The sequence below is a fragment of the Cervus canadensis genome, chromosome 14, assembly GCF_019320065.1.
Source record: "Cervus canadensis isolate Bull #8, Minnesota chromosome 14, ASM1932006v1, whole genome shotgun sequence".
NCBI lineage: Eukaryota > Metazoa > Chordata > Mammalia > Artiodactyla > Cervidae > Cervus > Cervus canadensis.
The window spans coordinates 33,275,350-33,295,839 of NC_057399.1; the positions used below are offsets into that span (position 1 = coordinate 33,275,350).

The following is a 20,490-nucleotide window of genomic DNA, read 5'->3' on the forward strand; positions in this document are numbered from 1 at the left end:
CAGTGAATTGGCTCTTTGCATCAGGTGGCCAAAGTATTGTAGCTTCAGCTTTAGCATCAGTCCTTCCAATGACTATTCAGGGTCAATTTCCTTTAGGATTGACTGGGTTTGATCTCCAGGATGTTTGCAATTTTTCTTTGATGTTTGAACTTTTCAATTTGGTACCTCAAGATATTCAGTTTAAATGTTGAACAATATAGTACTATTAAAGTATGGTTGATTGACATTACTGAAGCTATAATAAACATCACTGGCTAAGTATTTATTCTCCTAAAATTTTTGAAAATATTGCTCTTCTTTTTTATAGAAAATAATAATCCATTATGCTTTCTAAGAAATTGCCTCTATCAATATATTCTAGATATCTTGCTTCTATTTCACTATTATTTTAAATTCTCAGTATCCTCCTTATCTTGTGTCTATTTCAATAGAAGTTCATATAGTGATTTAATATTTTCTCTTCTTTTTTTTTTGATTCATGTCAATGTATGACAAAAACCACTACAATATTGTAAAGTAATTAGCCTCCAACTAATAAAAATAAATGGAAAAAAAAACCAAAAACACAACAGAGTTTTGAAAAGACCGAAGAGGGCATCTCTGCAATCCGTCTCAGCCGCTTCATCATGTGGGGGCCTGCGGTGCAAGGGGACCAATGACCACCAGGTGGCAGCAGAGAACAAGTCAGTGGCCGGCCGGGTGCTAAACTCCAATCCCGAGTCTGGGGCACGGGAAGTGCAGAGTCACGCCCACACGCAAGGCAGGTCTGAACTGGGCCAAAGGGGTAGTGGGTACGGCAATCTTGTAGTAACAGCTCACACCATCGTTAAACTCATTCTATGCCAAGCAGGTGGTAAGCCTTATCTCCTTTAACTTTTACAACCAATCTAGGGAGTAGGTACTATTAATAACTCTTTTTTTTAGATGCATGCAATGACGGTTCTAAGAGGTTTATGATTTATCCAAGGTCACACAGACCGAAGAGAGGAAGTGCAGGCAGTTTGGACTTTAGAGCCCCAACTGTGAGCCTGTTGGCGGTGGTGGTGGGTAGATGTTACACCAGGGAAGAAGGTTATGCCAGGGAAGAAGAGAAACCACTAGGGGGGTGGGGGTAGGGTGAGGGCAGGTGGAGCCTGGGCTGGGCTGGACTGGCTCTGGGGCAGAACCTGGGACCTCGGCCAGTCCAGGGACAGTGACTAGGAGCCTGAGGCAAAGGGAAAACTGCTGGGGTCACTTTCAGGAAACGGGATGTGTAGGATTTTGAGGCTGAGGGTCCCTGGTGACTTATTTAAAGAAGCCACCCCAGCTCTTCCTGGGTGCTTCACCCTAACAGGACTGGGTACCCCAGAGGCTGCAAAAACCACTCAAAGACCTAAAGAGATGCCCCTGTAAGATCTGATCAGGGCTCCCTTGCTGAGCTCCAAAAAGCAGAGTGGCTGGAGGGGAAGTGCCAAGACAGGTCACAGTATCCCCAGTGTGCTGGGCCTGGTCCCAGAGCCTCTTCTTGGGGAGCGGACAATGCCAGCTGCCTTGCAGTTTCCACCCTGGAACGGTGCCCGGGCACACTCAGGGCCCCCGGATTAGCTCACATCACTGAGGGACTTGAGCGAGACCCAGGAGCTTCACTTTGCCTGGAGATCCAGGTCAGTACCTTCCTCCTCTCTGGTCTGGCTCATCATCCAGGGGGCCACGTTAGTGGCACATTTCAGTCTCTAGACTTAGTACAGCATCCTTTAGTTAACATGTCTTGTAGGATTCTAGAACAGAAAAATGACATAGGTAAAAAAACTAAGGGTATCTGAGTAAGATATGGCTTTAGTTACTGGTTCATTATTGTAACTAATTTAAGATATTAATAATAGGGGAACTGGGTGTGGGTTATCTATGTATTATCTTCATATTTTTCTGTAAATCTAAGGCTGTTCTAAAAAATAAAGTATACATTAAAATTTTAAAAAAAAAGTAAATAAAAGAACTGAGTCCTTCTTTCTAGACTAGCACCCACCACTAGGCCTTCCTAGGAGTTATTGGGCATAAACCTGAGCCTCAGGTTAAAGTTGCTCTCCTCAAATCCCTTGACACCAAAGGCTTGTATCCTTCCTGATTTTCTTATGAAATCTCCTAAATCAGCCTCAGTTCTGGGAGTCCAGACCAAGTCACATTCTTTCTCTGCTGCAGGACCTTTGCACTGGTTCTTCTCAATGAAACACTCTCCAACCATCTTTGAATGGCTGACTCCTTCTTGTCACTCAGATCTGTTTGCATTTTCTCTCCTTTTCAGAAAGGAGAGAAGGATCTCACCTAATGAAGATCAACCTCACTCATGCTGTTTCATTTCTCCCATGCCATTTCCACTGATTATCCAGTGCTGATAATGCCTTCACACAAGACAGTCCAGTGGGAACTGGAAAGAACCATAAGATTTGCAAGGTGGGGAAAGGAACCTCATGTTGTAGTTCTGTTAGTCGATCAGTCATGTCCAACTCTTTGTGACCCCATGGACTGTAGCCCACCAGGCTCTTCTGTCCATGGAAATTCTCCAGGCAAGAATACTGCAGTGGGTTGCCATTCCATTCTCCAAGAGATCTTCCCAACCCAGGGATTGAACTCAGGTCCCCTGCATTGCAGGCAAATTCTTTACCATCTGAACTACCAAGGAAGCCGTAAAGGGGAACCTTAGTGGTCATTTAATCTAAGTCCTTGGCTGATGAGAACTCTCACATTCCTTAATTCTAGTGGGTGTTTTGTTTAGTTTTTGCTTGTTTACAATGGTGACAGAGAGCTGGTGAGCAATGATAATTCTGTCCCACTGAAATGCTTCTGGGCTGTACACATTTGACTCTCAGAGCAGGCTATGTAGATTGAATTAGCCCTGGTTTCAATTAAATTCTAGGTAGGTCATATCCACCTTCAAAGAGGAAATTTTCTCTGCTCCTTGCCAATGCAAGAAACTCATTCTTCCCAGGGGACAGTTGTCTCTGGGGGTGTCACAAAAAACCTGGGAGCTTAGCTCAGGAAGTTTCAGGGATCCTCTAATTCCTCCTCTTGATCAGGAGGTCGTGCTCCTAGATGACCTTCAGGCCTGAGACCAAAGCGTCACCCACACTTTGAGGTGAAGATGAGGGAGGGTAGAGGGTGCCCCGTTACGACTGAATTTCAAGTAAACGGCAAATAAATTTTTTGCACCAAAAATATTTCATGGGACACAGTTATACTAAAATCTATTCACTGCTTATCTGAAATTCAAATGTAACTGGAAAGCCTATATTTTATCTGGCAATCCTACAGAGGAGGGATCAGCATTAAAACTAATGACTTCCCTAAGATGAAATTCTGGGATTAAGGGAAAAAAGAGGCCACAGTGAGCCATGACTTTTTGAGGAGAGGAATGAAATTGGTTTCTTTCACGCTAATTAAGCAATCACAAACGACCCCATCAGAAATCCAGACTCGTGATTAACATGGGACTCAAGACCAGGGGGAAAAAAAAAAATTAAAAAGGTTAAGAGCCAGAGAAGCAATCTTCACACAAACGGCAGCCAGCAGACGGAGTTGGTCCCAGGCAGGCAGGTAAGAGCAATGCCTTTTCACCCACTCTTTCAGGACAGAACAGGGTTTGGGAGATTCCAGTGGACTCCTCCAGCCTCCCTGATACCTGGATGTCGGCAGAATTCTCCTCAATATTCACAATTCTCCGACTTGTGAGGGTTCACAAAATCTCCTCCTAGGTCCTACCTCTAGACTGCCCGTAAGCAAAGCAGAGAACCAGGAAAAGCAGTTTTTCAGGCTGTAACTGGCTCATGAACAGCTGTGTCTAGTCCCCTGAAGAACCACTTTTCTTGGCTCAGGTAGGATGAAGTACATTTGCTGTCCTCCAACTGTTTGCCAAGGCTCGAAACTGGAGCTATAGATTTACAGAAAACAACTTAATGCAGAATTCGTTTCCACATTATTCACCTGAGATGATCAGTAAGGTCAAGGGTGACTTCTTTACAACTGGGAAGCGCAAATTACACATGAAATGCCCCAAGGAAAGGGTTCATGGGTGAACTCTCCACTCCCCTTTCTCACTTCTCTTCAGCTGTTTTAAACGGGCTCATTAATATAACTCTATGGGGATCAGACCTATGCAATTCACGAGAACAATAAAAGGAATGAAAAACACACAATAGGAAGGAGAGAAGAGAAATCATTGTTGGTTTTTAATAAGCACACTCTAATGATGACCACTGAAGTTCGTGGGGTTTTTGTTTGTTTGTTTCCTTGTATCATAGTTTAAAATTTCATATTTTGGGGACAGTTCCCTTTGTTGGAAAATGGGCTTGAAGGAATCTGTGCTAAGGCACATGTACATTATATCATCATAGCCTTTTATTTGTCCAAGGATTGATATAAAATAATACCTCTGGAGAGAAATAACTCCTCTTATTAATCTGTCTTGAGCCAGGGCAAGTAAGCAATGAATAAAAATGCTTTTTGTTTGTTTCTCTACAAGTTTATGGTATAGGTTAAATTAAAGGTCAAATCACAACTCAGTTTGAAAGTTTTTTCCTTTTGTTTGTGGCTTCTTCTTTGAACTTAAATTCCAGTTGGTAGAAAGGAGTTAAAAACCTGAGCAACTCCCACTTTATATCTGTGAAAGAAACAAGGACAAGTCCTCTCACAGAGAGAAAACAGAGGGTTTGGATGTCATTTTTTGTCACCTAGTGAGAATGTCTTTGTGGGTGTTTTTGAGATGGTGAACACTCTGGATGCATGAAATGACACCTGTGTGCCTCTGCTGCTAGGCGTCCTGTGGCCTGACCCTACAAGATGCCAAGAGAAGAGGCTCACTTCTTCCATGGTTCCCCCCGGAAACGGCACAGCCATTCTTATGTCACAGCTGAAGAGTAAGTTCAAAACCAGACCCAGCGGGGATACAGTTTGCCATTTGCTGACACAGCCTCTGGCTTCCACCAGCACATGTCTGTCCGTAAATCTCTCTAGTGTTTATTTCTCCAGAAATAAACCTGGCAATGAGGTAAGGAGACCCTGAGGTCCTACAAAAGGTCTCAGGTTTCTCTGAGGCCAAAGAGGCAAAGAGGGAGGGAAGGCAAAAACCTGGATCTTGCCATTTTTGTTTGCATTCTTGGCTATGAGGCCTTTACCGTGGGTTCCCAGGCTGAAAAACACCTGTCTGAGAGCATGATGCCTCTGTCCTCAAGCTTTGCCTGTCTACTCCACTCAGGCTCCCAGAGGTTGTTCGCAGATAGAACAGAGGCAAGTTGCTAAACGACAGTGAGGTTGAAGGGCAGGTGTGTCCCTCCACCTGCTAACTGAGTCCAAGGTGAAGAGGCTGGTCATAACCTTTGCATCAGTGTTTTACCCTAAAGAAAGGTGTTTTGTATTATGAATTATTTTAAAATAAGCTTTTGCATGATTAAACATTTCTAAGTGCTAAGCAGTGTACACCAGCTCAAGATGCTATTCTCTCCTTTGAAAAAAAATCTTACAACCTACTGGGAGAGTTAGGCATGGGAGTAATTTCATCAGGTATAAGTGCTGTGATGGGAACACAGGCCACAGGACATACTCTGCAAGGACGAGAGTGGGTAAGGGGTGGTGGCGGTGGGAGGGGCCCCTCTCTGAGTGGAGACTCCAACAGGACAAATGAGCGATCTGGGTTTTGTTTGGACCGTCTCTTAAGTGATCTGCTCAGAACTTCCCGCAAACCTGCTGTCTTGGGAGAGAACTGTTGAATTGCTTTACTGGAGTGAACTTGCAGGGGCAAGAGAGATGGAGAACCTGTCAAAGGCACTGAAGAGGAATTCAGGCTGGAGCATTTCTTCAGAAGACCCTAGTGGGATTCTCTAATACCCCTGCATGGTGAAAAGGGATGTGGTGGTGAGATCTTCTGAAAAAATGTCCCAAGAGCAAAAATATACTCTTGAGGGGTGGAGCTGCACATGGTATTCGGTAGTATACTTTTCAGGATTTGCGTGGTGGCTCAACAGACTATCTCTGTGAAACCACAGTTGAGAAATTCTCAGTTGAGGCGGCATAAGCCACCTATGAAGCTTGTGAAAATGCAGCTTCCTAGGCACTGCCGCCCAAGAGGCTGACTCAGTAGGTCGTGGGGTCAGGAGCCCAGGATCTGTACTTTAACATGCATCTCAGGCAACTCCCTTGCAGGAGGTATTTGGGTGACATCTGAGGAGCCCTGCCGTGCTGGGCAATGGGTTCTTAATGGTGTGTCTGGCACATCCCAGCATTTTTGGCTCTCACTTCCTGTGTGTGAGCACAATGTGACTGTGGTGTGGGGAATTCAAACAGAGCTCTGTGTGTGTCAAGATGCCTGAGGGGGTGACCACAGACTTAGGAGGTAGAATGAGAACACAGGCATGCTGGGAATGGAATCATCTGCCTTCAGTCATGAGAACCCACTGAATGCCCTCGTAACAGCTTCCTTTCAGGAAGGGGTGATGCGGTCAGAAAGGCACTGGCTGGGTACCTCAGGCCAGTTGCTGTGAATGCTGGTTCTGCCACTCTCTGGTTGTGCAACCTTGGGCATTTTACCAGCCTAAAGTCTTGGGGATGTCAAATGTGAAATGAATGTCATACCTACCCCTGAGGATTGTTGTGACAGAGCCAATAGCAGGGTGCTCACCATAGTGCTTGGCAGGGTTGTTGTGAGAATTAAATAATCTAACGAATACAGAATGGTTATCATGGTACCCAGCTTACAGCAGACATTAAGTCAAAGTTAATTTCCGTTTCTTTTTTGTGGACTGGCAGTTGGGGAAAATGTTTTAAACTAGCCCTGATGGAGAGATAACTCAGTCCACAGAAGGGTCAGCTGCCACTGCACCTGTTGCTCTTGGAGCCTGGGCGCTGGGGCCCACGACAGTTAGCACTGCTGCTGTGGACACACACCTGAGAGGCTCCTAGAGATGGTTCTGTCTCTGTATATGTGTGCCGGAGGCCCATGGGCGCCTGGGGTGGGGTGCAGTGGAATACTCCTTGGGGACTGGGAGGCGCTGCTCTGATCGCAAAGCCCCTGTGAAGAAAGAAGGTTGACACATGTTTCATCATAATCTGGAGCAAGGTTCCCACACCAAGGTGGACGTGTCTGTCTCTCGGGCCAGGGCTGCAGGGATTGGCATCCTGACAGTGATTCTGGGAATTCTACTACTTCTCAGCTGCTGGTACTGCAGAAGGCGAAGTGGATACCGAAGCTTGAAGGTCAGTAAAGTTCCCACGGCTGAGTCCCTCCAGTTCCAGGCCCTCCCTTCTCCTTCTTTCTCTGAAGTTCTGGGGAGTGGGGTGACAGTCTCACGATCACCTCCAGCACTGATTCATGGTTCTGATGCATCTTGCTCTACACTGTACATCTTATAAGTCTTCCTTTGCCTCTGCCCAGCATGAATCCCAACCAGGAACCTGGCCCATCTTTCTGATTCCACTCACAGTGAACTCGAGGGCCTGCATATGTAGCTGATGGTTTTGGGGGCAAGGGGGAAGGCTTCATGGTCCTCTTGCATAGTGAACAGAAGTACATGAGACACTCCAGGTCTTACCAATCCTTCTGGGGATTCCCACTGGCTCTGTTACTCCACTTAGTGGCCCATTCTTCTTACCCTACCTCTTCACTCCTTTCTTTCCAGGTTTCCTGGGAATTCCAAGTTCTTCTAACTCTATTAGCAAGCAGTCCAGCATAGCCAGGACCCACATAGCCATCAGTGCAGTGAGGAAACTGTCCATCCCTCAGCAGCACAAAGGACCGCCAGATTTTTAACAGGTTCCTCCCTCCTTTGATGCTCAATGTGGTTTTATTAGGATTTTTGCTCCTTTACCCACACGAGCAGGAAGTTAACAGAAAGCAGGATCCTTCAAAAATGAGCAACATCAACAGAGTCACTAACCTGTGAAGACTACAGGTTTCAGAAACCTTGCTTCAAAGACAGGTAGTAGTTTGGAACTTAAGCATCCAAAGGCATTCTCTACAGTGAGCAACAGGATAGAAGGAGAGTTGCCATTTTTCTCTCTCCTTTCTCTTTGTTATTACAGATCTGAAAGCTTCTGAGGTTGATATATAATGGGAAAAAATTTATCTTTACAAAAGATGTTGGAAAGTCCCCTTCCTCATTTAGCAACACTTCATTCAGAGAAAGTGGTTCTGTGATGGAGAGGAGGGCTGGTCTGGGTGGAGGGCTAGATTCTGGCAGTCTGAGAAGAAGGGGAAGGTGAAAATGGTAGCTTCAAATTATTCTCCTTGCTGGAAAGCTTGGGAAGTCCCATGTGACCCTTTTCCTAACGCCCATCTTGCCATGGTGTCCCAGATATAAATCATGAAAATCAGGGTGAACATGGGAGACATAGTCACCAAGCAGCAGCCCTCCAGTGTGGTGGCATTTATGGGAAGGAGAAGTTCTTGAGTCTGAATAGGACTGCAACCACAGCAAAGCCTTGGGTTGAGAGATTAGGGAATATAACTCTTTGCTCTCTGCTATACACTTCATGTGTACCTCTAGAACAAGGTTATGACATTGCCTTGTAATTTGTTATTTACTTTTTGCTTCTTCCACTCCTTCTCTTCATCCCATTTGGAGCTGATGCAGAAAGTAGTTTTTATTCCCCTTTTACTTCCAGAGCCTAGCACGATGCCTGGCACACAGCAGTCACCCAATTGTATGGCATGAGGATTTGGTCTCACTCTGCTGTTGACTTACTGGTGGCCTTAGATTTTCATTTCTCTGAGCCTCATTTGCTCTATTATACACCTAGACACAGATGACATAACATGATGCGTATCACTTTTTATGTAATATATGCTTTCTTCTATAATTAAAAAAATTAATTCTATGTTTACATATAAAAAAAACAATGATTAGTCTTTCAAGGAATAAAAGCTCTACAAACTCAACATATTGGTATCCATTCCTTAACTGTCCATAATTGCTAGCTTAATGCTACCCAGACAAAAAAGCAACTTTTCCCCCCCATTCTGCTTCAACACTGTCTTATCTTAAATACGTTCAATGGAAGAAAGACAGTCTGAGTCATGGACTTAGACGCTGAGCATTTTGCCTTGCTGTTCAACCTGCCATCATCCAGTCCTCCAGCTCTAGACCAGTGACTTGAGTTTATGGAATTTTTATGAGATTTAAAAACTGTGTTTAAATTCCCTGGTTCCTTCTAATGTTTAAAAATGGAGTCATTTATTTTTAAAATTAATATTAAAATCTTGTTTTGAGACTTTCATATCTCCTGAAAAGCCAGGTTGGGGACCAGCAGTCTAAGAAATGTAGGTAAAATTATGTAAAGTAGTGCATTAAGTACTGTATTTAATTACATAATTACCTCCCTGTCTCTCTTTGGTGATTCTGTTTTCATTATAAAACAGAAGAACACAAATGACAATTAATGCAAGCTTCAGGTACCACTTTTATCAACCTTTATTAAGCTTTGAAATATGTTTATTTTTCCACTTTCATTGCTCACAGAATGGTAGAAAGGTTAGTTGGAAGTAAGGTCTCCTAAAATTTCTTCCTTGCCCAACAATTCCTCTTAGACCCGAAAAACATCTTTTGAAAGGAAAGACTGCTTTTTGCAGAAATGCTTTTCTGCAGAAAAATGATTTATAAGGCATTGGAAGTTGGCTTTCGTATTTATGAATTTTATTCTTTCACTTCTAAGTTTAGGACATAACACTTCTGATTCTTGGGGAAAAATTCAAGCTCCTGACAGCTCACTTTACACTCACGTCTTTCAGTGTCATGTTTCTCAATGTACAGTCAGAGACCCCTGCACTCAAATAACCTGGGGTTCTTGCTAAAATGTAGAGTCTGGGACCGTCTCTGGTGGTGGGACCCAGGACCCTGTTTGAACACACACACTGCAGTTTGATGCAAATACACAGAATTGGCAGTGAACTGGGGAAGTGAATCATGCTCCTAACCTATGGTAGGTGAGGATCAAAAAAATAAGGAATAAAACCAATAATCGAGGTAAAGGGAGAGAATGCATTCACATTAACACACCTCCTGCTGTGCTGTGGTGTGCTTCGTTGCTCAATCATGTCTGAGTCTTTGCAACCTCAAAGACTGCAGCCCGCCAGGCTCTTCTGTCCATGGGGGTTCTCCAGGCAAGAATATGGAGTGGGTTTCCCTGCCCTCCTCCAGGGGATCTTCCCAACCCAGGAATGGAACTCAGGTCTCCTGCATTGCAGGCAGATTCTTTACTCTCTGAGCCACCAGGGAAGTCCAAGAATACTGGAGTGGTTAGCCTATCCCTTCCCCAAGGGAACTTTCTGACCCAGGGATCGATCCAGGGTCTCCTGCGTAGCAGGCAGATTCTTTACCAGCTGAGCTACACAGGAAGCCCATTAAGCACCTTACTGGAGGTATATCACTAGGAGCTGTGGAGGGCAGCAGAACTCCTTGGATCCTCTCGTCAAGATTGGGGTCCTTGTGCTTATATCCTTCCAAAAGGTAGTGTCAATAATGATTTCAGAGTAGAGTTTAGGAAAACTTTACAGCCGGCAGACCCTATAGGTACCAGTCCCAACCATGTCTGGTCTCATCCAATTGATGATCCAAACACTTCTCCTCCCTGGGAGACCCATCCGGATGCCCTTCTCTTTCAACCCAGTAACACCAATAATCAACCACAGTCTACAGACAAGACTGCGGAGGAGGCACTGAACACTGGCACAGCCTTCCTGCTCTAGTTCCCCTCAGCCAGGACCTCAGAGAGCTGCTCATGCCCTGCTGGTGGATTTGGTTCACAGATAATGTTTGGGTCTGTAACTTAAAAAACTGAATTAGGTGCAAACATTTAAAAGTAACACTTTATGTAAAAATCTTAATTTCTAGTTTATTTTTTGAAAAAAAAATCAAAAGATCTGGCAAAACTTGGCAGCTATGCAGTGGTTTGTCCCTTTGGAAGCGACACATACTCCCTCCTTTTCTATGGCCCCCATCTGACTTCCTCCTTCCTCTAAGGGTCAGATCGTAGCGGGGTCATGCCAGGCACAGGCAATAAGGAAGTGCATTGTCTGGAGAGCCCTGGACCAGCAGTATTAGTATCACTTGGGAACTTGCCAGAAGTGCAAATTTATAGGGCTTCACCCTATACCTACTATGTCAGAAATTCTGGGTGCAAGCCCAGCAATCTGTTTAACAAGCCCCCCAGGTGACACTGCTGCATTCTAAATGTTGAGAACGACTACTGTGGAGAATTTAATGGTAAGAGCAACTAAAAGTCTGCTTTTTATGATCACAATGTGCCAGCAATTTAAAACAATGCCAGTAATGAAATATTCCACTTCACTTGGTCAGAGTGCATCTGCAGTCCCTGTTTTGGTACGTGTATCCGTCTTGCACAAACTTGTCATTCTATTCTAGGGATGGAGAGTATCACCCCCTCAACCTATGCAAATGACCAAACTATAAGCTTTTACCCACCCCTTCCCCCAATAATTCAAAGTGCACAACAGCCTTAGGCTGACTTGTCATTGTTGTGATGTGACTTGGAAGCTCAGCACCACAACCACAGTATTTCTATCACAACACAAGCATTCACAGTGTTTCAGATATATTGCTGTCATTATGGGGAAGGCAGAAATAGACAGAGTGTCCCTGCAATCAAGCTGTTCCTATGTTTCTCCTCACTGTGAAACCACCTCCTGCCTCCAGAGCTCTGATCTACTCCTCTTGTAATCATTCTCTGAGATCCAGTTTTATATTTCACTCTTCTCCTTCCTTTCAAAAATATTCATTGACTAATAGATGTCAGGCACTGTATTAGGTGTTTTGTTGTGCTCAGTCATGTCTGACTCTTTGTGACCCCATAGATTGTAGCCTGCCAGGCTCCTCTGTCCATGGGATTTTTCCAGGGAAGAATACTGGAGTGGGTTGCCATTTCCTCCTCCAAGGGATCTTCCCGACTCCACATCTCCTGCATTGGCAGGTGGGTTCTTTACCACTGAGCCACTGGGGAAGCCTAGTTCTGAGAGGTAGGTGACATTATCTTCATATTACTGATGAAAACACTGGAATTCAGAGAGACTAAGTGACTACCTGAGGATACACTGAGGATAAGTGGCAGGGCCAAGATTAAAACTCATTCTTAAAATGTCAGCTTCCTTCTCTTTTTCTTTAATGGACTCAATTATTTTTTCTCACCCACTGACCTTCATGAATTCACATTTCAGGACAAAAACATTCATGCTGGTACTCAAAGTACCCTGACAGGAAGATGTTCACATGAGGGGCTTGGTCAACAGGACAGCAAGTTGCCTTTTCAAGAGAAAAAGTGTAAACCTGTGGTAGGTTGAGATCCTGCATCCTGGTGTTTCTGTATATTCTTACTTTTAACTCTAATGAATAAAATATTGCCATTTAAAAAGCAAGGGCAATGTGAATATACTTAATGCTACTGACTAAAAAATGGTTAAAATGTTAAATTTTACATGGTATATTTTACCATAATAAAAAGTAAACAGTAAGATTAAAAACAAGGGAATTCACAGAGGTTTTCTTAAATTGTGTCCTCTCATATCCAGTTTCCTGGGTCAATAATGAAACATCTACGTGCAAGGCCCAAAGGAATAACTTGGTTCTGGATACAATGTCCTTTTGTCTCATGTTTTTTTAGTATAATTGCTTTTGTCCTGAACATAGACATATCTGACAGAGGAAAAAAGTGCCTATTATTAATTGTATAGAGTTGCACTGTTCAATAGTTGCACTGTAGCCCCTAGCCACATGCGGTTATTGAAAACCTGAAACACAGTACTTTGAATTAAGACATCTTGGAATACATACTAGATTTCAACAACTTATTATGAGGAAAATAACATAAAAATCCACTAATGAGTTTTATACTGACTACAGCGTTGAAGTGATAATATCTCACTTCAACATGAAAGTGGGGTTAAATAAAATATATTAGTGAAATTAATTTTACTTGTTTCTCTTAATTTTAGAAAATGCAGCTACTAGGAATTTTAAAACCACATATGTGGTACACTCTATTTCTACTGGACAGTCCTGGTATAGATGCAGTAATTATAGCTTTTGAGAGCACTGGCTCCAGAGCCAAATTACTATATTTGACTCTTAGCTCCATGACTGGCCAGCTGTAAGACATTCATCAAGTGATTTAACCTCCTTGTGCCTCAGTTTCCTGACCTGTAACATAGAAACAACGGAAATATTCCTAAGGTTGTTGTGAGCATTAAATGAGGACCTGATAGATTTGTGCTCTGTTGATAAATGCAACGGCCTTTAGACACAGCTATCAGGATTTATGCTTGTGGTAAAGATGCAGTGTGACCAGTGTCTGTAACAGGACTGAAAAATTCGTAAGTTAGGGCTTGGGACTTCTACTGATAAAGATAATCCAAGGAGATTTTGGGGAAGCCACTTAGCCTTTTTTTTTCTGCTGTTATCCCTCTACCACTGCCCAAATGCTTCAACATACACACTTGTGTAATTTAACATTAATTACCTCATCGGGTGGAAAGTAGATATGAAACAAACAAGTTTCAACCCAGAGCAAAAGTATAAACGTGATGCTAACTATTTTGACTTAATCCCTCTTTCAGAACCATGTGTGTTGTTGTCAAGCCCACGCTCTCCTTTCTCATCCTCACAGATTCCCAATGCTCCACCTGCTTATGAGAAACTGTCCGCAGAACAGTCACCACCACCTTATTCTCCATGAGAGCCAGCGAGGCCTTGAGAGGTGCTGAAATGATTTCCCTTATGCTTTTGCTTGAATTTGATGTGGGCATGCAATGTTCTGCTTCAGAATGCTGTAGAAACAGTGTACATTATCTCTACTAATAAGCTGAGTGTCAAATTCTTTGTAAGGCAACTAGCAATACTGATTGAGGAAATGATGAGAAATATTAAAATGGGAAAAGCTTTGTCAATAAACATTGTAATGGATGATACTATCCGTGTCAGTAATAATAAATCTACAATGTTATTTTCTGAGAGAGAGCATTCAAGTGTGTATTCTGGGACCACTGGATTTCTTTTTAAGTTAAACTGTGGCTAAAAACTAACTACTATTCTGATTTTTGAAGAAGCAGCCTCTTGACCAACATGAACTCTAACAGAACAGTTGCAGGTTAGTCTGTGTTATGGAGTACTCAAAATGATACCTTTACAGGTTTAAGATCAAGAGCTGAATGACCTAACAAATTACAGCCAGATTCATCTGATTAGGATTGTGTTCCACAATTCCATGGTGCAATAATAACACACTGCAGAGATCCTGTATCTTTAGTAATACAGTTCATGCAGTTCTAATTACATTTCACTTCAATGCTCAATGTGATGAAAATTAATGATAAGGATTTCCTGTTAAATCAAAAGGTGGTGTAAGGACTTAAATAAGTAAAAGCTACTCTAGTTTGGCTGACACCTTGCCTTCAATGTCCCAAAGGCAATTTAGCTCCTTTGGGCTCCCAAATTCCTCTCAAAAGAACATACAGAAGAAATCATAAAGGATCAGAAATTCTGGAATGGTGTCTTTATTTGTATAGCAACACTGCAATTTATGTGACATCTACATATTATTATCTGTCTAATGTTTTTCTTCTGATCAGCTCATTTCAAGTTTTTTGGCTTAGCTTATATCACCAGTCTAAATGAAAAATCAGTATCACTTTTTGTAAGTAGGGAATAAAGATAAAAAAGAAGATAATGAAAGCAAATTACTTTCATTGGAACCCAGAAAGATACTGATGATCACAGCAGGCCATTAACTTGAGACCTGCCCTCGTTATTATAGAGGAAGATTAGCAAGAATCAGAGAAAATCTTTTGACATAATTAGAAGGCTTGTAAGAGAAAGAGATGACTTTCTCACTCTGTGACTTATGTGTCTAATGCTGAGTCAGTAAACCACCTACCATCATCTTGTGTCAGTGGAAATGCCAGTGTGGCATAACTGCATCATTTTCACTGAAGACACGCTTGCACGGGGCTGGGCGGGGGGGTGGGGGGTGCTGGCGGACACTGAATAAAGAGATTTAGTACACACATTGGAAAAAAGCCCTCATTCCACAAAGTACTAAAAGACCTCCCATCTTTCCTGATTCTGTCCAGTCTTACTACTTAAAATAAACCCTCTCCCCTTTTCAAACAGATATATTCTGAGAAAGAAAACTTAATCAGGGTTTGGCTCACTCTTATCCTCATCGTAGGGCCCTGTCTGAGCCCCAGTCCTCCACTTCCACAGACGAACCTGTATCCCTGTTCCCAAACACAACTGCTTATTTACCATTGCGTGTCAATGATGGTAGGGGTAGAGGTCTGAGACTTACTTCCACCCCTGCTATAAACAATCTTCCTGCTATTAATAAAGTCCAAGTAGGAATGTCAAAACATTTTTTTGACAAAAGAATAAAGTTGGAGCCCTATCTCACACCATTATAAAAATTAGCTAAAAAAAAAAATTCATAGAGCTAAGTATAGGAGTTAAGACTACTTTTTAGTTAAGACTTCTTGTTTTTCTTAGAAGAAAAAGAAGAATAAATTTTTGCAAAGTTAGATTTGGTAATGGTTTCTTTGATATGACAGAAAACCACAAGTGATGTTGGTAAATGGAATTCATCAAAATGAAAAGCATCATGCTTCAAATGATGGAAACAATCAAGAAAGAGAAGATACGCAGCACTGGGAGAAAATATCTGCAAATGATATAACTGATAAGGGACTTGTATGTGGTTTATATAAAGAACTCTTACAACAACAACAACAAAACCAATTAAAAACTGAGCACGTTTACAACACTACACATATTATATATATATATATATATATATAAAATCATGGGTTCACACTGATAACTCCAATTCTATCAACTACAAAGGTTTAGTTTTAACCTTTTTCATTCTAAACTCTTTTCATATTTTCAAATCCATTTTTCTTGCTAGTTGGAAAATGACTTCTGTTAATCTCAAATTACCAACTTATTGCATGAATCACCTTAGTATGTAAGCATTTTACCATCAATCTGCCATGCCATCCCACACCCCATCAAGAGATGCCATCCAGTCTGCTCAGATCCTGACATCTTGCTGTGGACTACCACCAACCAGCTCCCTAACTGGAACCCTCCTTATCCTGTTCAGGTGTCCATACCCTGTGCCCAAGCTTCTAACTGTCTGCCTTCCCCTGACATAGACCTCCTATGGAACCTACTGTTCAAATGTCCTCTTTATCACAACTGGGCTCTGACAACCTTAGCTCAGTGATCACCAACCCCATCCCCCTACCCACTGTGCACATGACCTCCTCAGACTTCTTTGGCTGCTCACTCCCTACTCTGGACCAAAGTCACCCCTGCCCTCACCTTACCACAGATGTTCTATCTTCTGCAGAGACTTCATCGCCACTCATTGGCCACTATTATTACCTACACCCTGCACCACAACTTGGCAAAGAATAATAATAATAATAATGATAATGATAATAATAATAATAATAATAAAGAACCTATGGCTTGAGCCCTGAACGCCTTCAAGATTCCCAGACCATCATTCGCTGAGAGTTCTCTCTTTTCCCCATGGACAAAGGCTATGTGCACAGAATTCTTCAAGGTAGTGTTCCAGGCAATGGACAAGGCTTCACTTAGTTTGCCAGAGAGAAGCTAGAAGAGTGAGATTCCATTTAAAGGACTAGAAAGTGCCAGCCAAAAGAAGAAACTGCTTCCTTCACAGAGGCAGCTACACTTTTGAACATGCATCTCTGGATTAGAGATCAGCTGACAACTCGGAGCCATGAGTTGAAGATAGCAGATCACATGTGAGGAGCCTGGGTCACTGAGTCACCACTGGAGGAAAGGTTCCCCCATCTAGGAATGCTTTGATTAAATGGGGGTAAATTGGCCCCAAAGAAAATCCATGAACTGTTAACACAATGCCAAGTTTGATACTGAAATCCAAGGCTGTTACTTAATACCTTTTTGAGGACCTTCAGGGCTCTGCCCCTGCACACGTGAACTGACCAAACACAAACCAGAAGCCTCCAGGGGAGAGAGGTCTCTGTGACCTTTGCAGCCAGGATTAGGCTTCCACCCTGTTGAAGGCAATTATAATTCAAGAGAATGAGCCTCACCCTGGGCTGTGGGCATGAGTCGTCTACTGCAGTGTGCCCCACCATTATGCCTGTCCAGCTCATGGGTAGAGAATACATAATGGCATGGAGCTGCTTTGATCTCAGAGGCTTCCTGCAGAATTGGGTTAAGATTAGAGTGGTCAGAGCTCATGGGTGATCTCTGGCTGCAATCGGTGTTTTCCACTTATCCAAATGCACTGGGCAGATAATATCACTATTTGTGCAGTGAGCAGAGCAAAGTTAGACAGTTCTGGTCTTCCCTCGTCCACTCACCCTGCCCCAGCCCTCAGAAGCAGTTTTCTCATTTTTGAGATAAGATGCAAGTCTCCACGGGTTTCCTGAGGAGGTTCTGATACTGTAAAGATGAAAAAAAAGCTAGCCAAAAGATTTTTTGCTCAAGTTAGTCAGTGAGAAGACCAGACTGATTGCACAAACCAATGAAGTGCTCAAGTCACCTCCAGGAGAGACCAGTTCTCTGAAGTTACAAACACTGAGTTTGGTAGTACTTATACATATCTGGACAGGTCCACTCGTCATTTGAGAACATTGTAGATCTTCTCCCAAAAGAACAAAAGTGAGCCCCCTAAACTCTCATTCCATGGCTTGATTTTAAGGAACAGTCACTTAAGGGCTTCCCTGGTAGCTCAGACGGTATAGAATCTGCCTGCAATGCAGGAGACCCAGGTCACTTAAAAGTTGCATCAAAATCCCTCAATCTCAAGTGACTGTCTCAGAACATATTATAAGCATTTCAGAAGGACACAGAACAACTTCAAAGGGAAATCATGGATGGTTTGAAAACACTTATTTTAAAGAAAGCCTAAAACTGCTATCCCAAGAAGCTATGGGTGAGATGGAGGAAAAGAGTGGAAAATAAAAGAACAGGAAAAAATGCTTGACAACTTGAAAACACAAATGAAAGAGGCTTTCCATGGTAAAGAGAGCCCATTAAAATCACTGAAACTGCACTAAAGACAATGTTTGACTGATTTCTCTAGAGATTACATGGTTGATGGCAACTTGAAATTAGATAAAGAAAAAAGCAGAAACTTGAGAACTCTCTGGACTGTCAATCAGAAGGATTGACAAACTGTCAATCAGTTTGAAGGATGTTTCGAGAGAACAGCATCGAAACATGTATATTATCTAGGGTGAAACAGATCACCAGCCCAGACTGGATGCATGAGACAAGTGCTCGGGCCTGGTGCACTGGGAAGACCCAGAGGAATCAGGTGGAGAGGGAGGTGGGAGGGGGGATCGGGATGGGGAATACTTGTAAATCCATGGCTGATTCATGTCAATGTATGACAAAAACCACTACAATATTGTAAAGTAATTAGCCTCCAACTAATAAAAATAAATGGAAAAAAAAAAACTCAATTAGCTATCTTTCTCACTAAAAAAAAAAAGAAAAAAAGAAAAAGAAGTCAGTTTAAAGGAATCCACTGACCCTGACAAATATTTCCTTAAAAAGGTTTGAAGGAGAAAAACCAACATGACTATTTAAAAAGTGAAGAAAATTAAATGAACAAATCACTTACAGTTCAAATGAATGCTCTCCAAAGGAGACAAAGTCTTTGCAGGCTGAAAATAGTTTGAAAGTGAAGTCCAAAAACTTCAGCTAAAACTTCAAATAGTGTCTGAACTATGTTAAGAATTAAGAATGTGTGATGCAAATTTGCAGAAAACCAATCAAGGAGAGAATTTACTGCATATAAATTGAGAAGAAATGTCCCAAAGTGCACAAAAATATTAGTCATATACATCAGAAGGATGATCCCTAGAAGGGATGGCCTTGAAAAAGAGCTGGAAAGAAGCACTTCCTTTTATCAAAGCTGGATTGTCTCCCATGAGAAAAAAAGCTCAAGAAAGTTGTACAGCAGCTGAAGGTACAAGTCCATCCCAAACTCCCTAACTACCCTTCCCTCTCCAACCCTCCCACCAGCAACCATAAATTCCTTCTCTAAGTCTGTGAGTCTCTTCCTATTTTGTAAATTCATTTGTATCATTTCTTTTTAGATTCCACATATAATGGAACTCTGCTCAATGTTATGTGGGGCCTGGATGGTAGGGGGTCTTGGGGGAGAATGGATACATATGGCTTTGTATGGCTTTGTTATTCACCTGAAACTATTACAACATTGTTAATCGGTTATAACTCAATACAAAATAAAAAGTTAAAAAAAAAAAGAAAGAAAGTTACTTAGCTAAGAAGATTAATTGGCTGGAGCAGTTTAAATCCAGCTTTTCCTAAGTTGCCCACACTGTTCCACATGCAGCCCTGGACAGAAGTAGAAGAGTATCAGGAGATTCTGAATCATCAGGTCCCCAAGGAAGGCGGAGGGTTAGGCTCAGAGGGCTCAGGCATGAGCATCATCTTAGGTTCAAGTTTACACTGCCAGCTCCTAAACATCCACAGCAGGATATCTGACTGTTTTCTCTCTTTAAAAATAATTTAATTAAATCTCTTTTCAGTTTAACTGCTTTTACTTAATTGATGCTACCTTTGCTCAAATTGAAGTTTGACAGAATTATAATTCCTAAGAGAGTGTTTTGCAAATCTAGATGAATATAATACAATTCTTATGGGCAACAGACCATTAGACTTTCTAGAATTAGATCCATATAAGAATTGTACTTAGATTGAACTAAATGTTCCACTATTATTTAATCCATAATTGAGTTTTCATATGATCAGGAAGAGATATTTAAATCAAGAAAGATCATTTATATATGCTATGAACTGTCAGAACAAATTAGTAAAAAAAAACAAAAAACAAAACATTCAGTAAGTTTAGATTTAAAAATAATGTAAAACAAGAACCCCATCAAAAACAAAACCCCAAACAAAACTGAACAAAACATCACCTTCAACTAAACCTATTAGATTTCCCATTAGTTTAGCAATAATTTCATAGGTTAATTTAGGGCAGATAATACTTTGTTCGTGGCGTTTTGCTTCTTAAATGTCTCTGAATTTTATAGTCAAAAGCTTGCCCTTAAAAAAACCCAAAAAACCCTTATCCTTCTCACCCTGAACAGTTCCCATTTTTTTTTTTTAACTCACCTCTCTTTTGCTACCATTACTGGGAGGTATCAGGTCCTCACATCACCTGCTCAACTCACCTAGTAATCAATCAGCCTTCCTCTCTCTCAGTTGTTGCTCAGTCGTATCTGACTTTTTGCGACCCTATGGACTCCAGCATGCCAGGCTTCCTTGTCCATCACCAACTACTGGAGCCTGCTCAAACTTACGTCCGTAGAGTCCATGATGCCATCCAACCATCTCCTCTGCTGGCCCCTTCTCCTGCTGTCAATCTTAGGAAGCATCAAGGGTCTTTTCCAGTGAGTCAGTTCTTCGCATCAAGTGGGCAAAG

The 20,490-nt window shown here is 42.1% G+C and overlaps 1 protein-coding gene across 5 annotated transcripts; it reads left to right on the forward strand.

Moving 5' to 3' along the window:
• Nucleotides 1-784: 784 nt before the first annotated feature.
• On the forward strand, nucleotides 785-13,988 carry MLANA (melan-A). Of its 5 annotated transcripts, none has more exons than XM_043487021.1 (6): nucleotides 785-853; nucleotides 2,282-2,430; nucleotides 4,788-4,889; nucleotides 7,125-7,221; nucleotides 12,194-12,307; nucleotides 13,639-13,988. In XM_043487021.1, the coding sequence occupies exons 3-6, from the start codon at nucleotides 4,813-4,815 to the stop codon at nucleotides 13,705-13,707; spliced, it is 357 nt and encodes a 118-aa protein (XP_043342956.1). In that variant the 5' UTR covers nucleotides 785-853; nucleotides 2,282-2,430; nucleotides 4,788-4,812; the 3' UTR covers nucleotides 13,708-13,988. The 5 variants fall into 5 exon arrangements, with proteins under 5 accessions (XP_043342956.1, XP_043342957.1, XP_043342955.1 ...); XM_043487022.1 differs by lacking the exon at nucleotides 785-853 and adding an exon at nucleotides 1,618-1,643; XM_043487020.1 differs by lacking the exons at nucleotides 785-853; nucleotides 2,282-2,430 and adding an exon at nucleotides 3,493-3,570.
• Nucleotides 13,989-20,490: the final 6,502 nt, after the last annotated feature.